The 3,213-nt window shown below is 49.9% G+C and overlaps 1 protein-coding gene across 1 annotated transcript in view; it reads right to left on the minus strand.

Moving 5' to 3' along the window:
- The window catches only part of ITGAL (integrin subunit alpha L), a 51,365-nt gene that overhangs the window by 32,918 nt on the left and 15,234 nt on the right, over positions 1 to 3,213 (minus strand). The window contains 1 exon segment of the mRNA XM_017515470.1: positions 1,211 to 1,417. Within this exon segment, the coding sequence (XP_017370959.1) occupies positions 1,211 to 1,417 (207 nt within the window).

Genomic DNA, 3,213 nt, shown 5'->3' on the forward strand with positions numbered 1-3,213 from the left:
ACTACTCACAGTTCCTGGAGGCAGGAGGCACTGCAGGCCACGAAGGGCCAGACGGGGAAACACCAGATTAGTGGAGAGTCAGGAGGAGCCAGGAAAGAGCATGGCCCAGAGCTCTTCTTGTGGTTTCCACAAGGAAGGGTGGCAAGCTAGGTTGGCAAGTTCAAGCAAGTTTAGGATTGCACAGTTTGAATTATTTTGGCTGGCTTGGGGCTATAGCAGTGGCCTCTGGTTGATTGGTGCCTGACCCTGGGCTGATTTAGGGCAGAGAAAATATTGGCTTGGTGTGTAAGGATTAGACAAAGGAGATGGCTGGGGATATGGGCTCAGAATTGGCTGGTTTGCATATAAAAGGCATTTTTTTTTTTTTTTTGAGACTGAGTCTTGCTTTGTCACCCAAGCTGGAGTGCAGTGGTGTGATCCTTGGCTCACTACAACCTCCATCTCCAAGGTTCAAACAATTTTCCTGCCTCAGCCTCCTGAGTAGCTGGGATTAAAGGCACCCACCATCACACCTGGCTAATTTTTGTATTTTTAATAGAGATGAGGTTTCGCCACATTGGCCAGTCTGGTCTCGAACTCCTGACCTCCGGTGATTCACCCGCCTTGGCCTCCCAAAATGCTGGAATTACAGGTGTGAGCCACTGCATCTGGCCCTGTTTTTTGGGACAGAGTCTTGCTCTGTTGCCCAGGCTAGAGAGCAGCGGCGCAATCTCGGCTCATCGCAAGCTCCGCCTCCTGGGTTCAAGCGATGCTCCTGCCTCAGCCTCCAGAGTAGCTTAGACTACAGGCGTGCACCACCACACCTGGCTAATTTTTGTATTTTTAGTAGAGACAGCATTTCACCATGTTGGCCAGGCTGGTCTCAAACTCCTGACCTCAGGCAATCCACCTGCCTCAGCTTCCCAAAGTGCTGGGGTTACAGGCATGAGCCACCATGACTAGCTACAAGGCATATTTGCAGGCAAGTTGTTCACTGTCTCTAGGAATTTGCCAGCCCGGGACGGGTAGCTTCTTCAGGATTAGCACGGTCCCAAGATGTCAAAGCATCAGAAAATACAGATAATTAATTATGAATGTTATAACCATATTTAAACTCTGAGTTTGTTCATGCTGGTTGCTTAACTGCTTTCATTATTCTTCTGAAAGCCAGACTAAGTAACCATCTGACCCCTAAAACCAGAAGAACCCAGCAGAAAAGAGAAATACTCACCCAAATAGCCCGCCCTCACTTCTGGTGTCAATGGTTCATTCCCAATAAATGTGTGATCCTGTAGGCCTGCCTTCAGGTCGAGGAATCCCCCAGCCCAGTCCTGGGCTCCTACTGCCCCCACGACTGCATGGCCCCTGCTGAGGTCAGCACTAATGCCACTGGAGGACAGCTCCATGTCGAAGGAGGTCAGGTCCTGTTTGCTTGTGCCTGGGGGACAAAGCAGAGAACAGGTGAGACCCAGCAGCTGTTAATTCAGTGAAACAAACTCACGGCAGGAGGAGGAAGAAGTGAGGCATTGACCTCTGGGCAAGGTAGAAGGTGGGGGTGCAAGAGTCAGGCAGACCCAGTAAATGGCTTAATGCTGAGTTGGCTTTCTCATGTAATACCCTGGGAGCCCAAGATTTGTTTGTTTTTGAGACAAGGCCTTGCTCTCTTGCCCAGGTTGGAATGCAGTGGTGCAATCTCAGCTCACTGCAGCCTCTGCCTTCTGGGTTCAGCTGATCCTCCTGCCTCAGCCTCCCAAGTAGCTGGGATTACAGGTGTGCACCACCATGTCCAGCTAATTTTTGTATTTTTGGTAGAAACAGGATTCCACCATGTTGGCCAGGCTGGTCTCGAACTCCTGACCTCAGATGATCCACCTGCCTCGGCCTTCCAATGTGTTGGGGGACGACAGGTGTGAGCCACTGCGCCCGGCCTCCAGATTTGAATAACCGATTACCTATCTCTGTGTGTCCAAGACGCAGCTCTTGGTTTCTGCTCTGACTCAGGCCTCTCATGTCAATGAATGACACCCACATCCACCTAATGAACCCATGCTAAGAAATCAAATCCACCTGGAGTCTTCTCTTTCCTCCATCCCATCTCCAACACATCACCAAATCATGGTAGTCCTGCCTTTGAAATACACTCTCTTTCTTTTTTTTGAGACAGGGTCTCGTTCTGTTGCCCAGGCTAGAGTGCAGTGATGTGATCATAGTTCACTGCAGCCTCAAACTCCTACACTCAAGATATCCTCCGATCTCAGCATCCCAAGTAGCTGGGACTACCGGCATGTGCCACTCTGCCTGGCTCATATAGCTTCTCCTTTCTTAAGAACTGTTCACCAGCTGGGAGTGGTGGCTCACGCCTGTAATTCCAGTACTTTGGGAGGCCAAGGCAAGCAGATTACCTGAGGTCAGGAGTTCAAGAACAGCCTGGTCAGCATGGTAAAAACCCCATCTCTACTAAAAATACAAAAATTAGCCGGGCGTGGTGGCACATGCCTGTTATCCCAGCTACTTGGGAGGCTAAAGCAGGAGAATTGCTTGAGCCGAGGAGATGGAGATTGCAGTGAGCCAAGATTGTGCGCTCTGGCCTGGCTGACAGAGCAAGATTCTGTCCCCTGACCCCCTGCCAAAAAAAAGAACTCTTCATGGGCTGGGCGCAGTGGCTCATGCCTGTAATCCCAGCAGTATGTGAGGCTAAGGCAGGAGGATTGCATGAGCTAAGAAGTATAAGACCAACCTGAGCAATATAGTAGAAACTCTGTCTCTACAAAAAATTTTAAAATTAGCCAGGTGTGTTGATGTGTATCTGTAGTTCCAGCTACCCAGAAGGTGGAGGCAGGATTGCTTCAACCCAGGAGATTGAGGCTGCAGTGAGCCACGATCGCCCCACTGAACTTCAGTCTGGGCAACAGAGCGAGCCCTTGTCGCAAAACAACAACAAAAAACTCCTTCGTGATTTCTCAACAATCTTCACACTGAAATCCAAACTCCTTCTGAGGGCCTGGAAGGCCCCTACCTCCCTGCCAACCTTCTCTCTCCATCCCTCACTGTGCTCCGGTCACATTGAACTTTTTCCATTTTCCCAGCATGCCCAGCCCCTGGCCCTGGCACCTGTGCTTCTCTCTGCCTGGAATGCTCTCTGCCCTCATTCCAGCTTCCTCACATTGCTGTTTGAATCTCATCTTTCATATCTCAGCTCAAAAGCCAGTTGAGAGTAAATTAAAAAAAAAAAAA

Source organism: Cebus imitator, unplaced genomic scaffold (genome assembly GCF_001604975.1).
Source record: "Cebus imitator isolate Cc_AM_T3 unplaced genomic scaffold, Cebus_imitator-1.0 Scaffold552, whole genome shotgun sequence".
NCBI lineage: Eukaryota > Metazoa > Chordata > Mammalia > Primates > Cebidae > Cebus > Cebus imitator.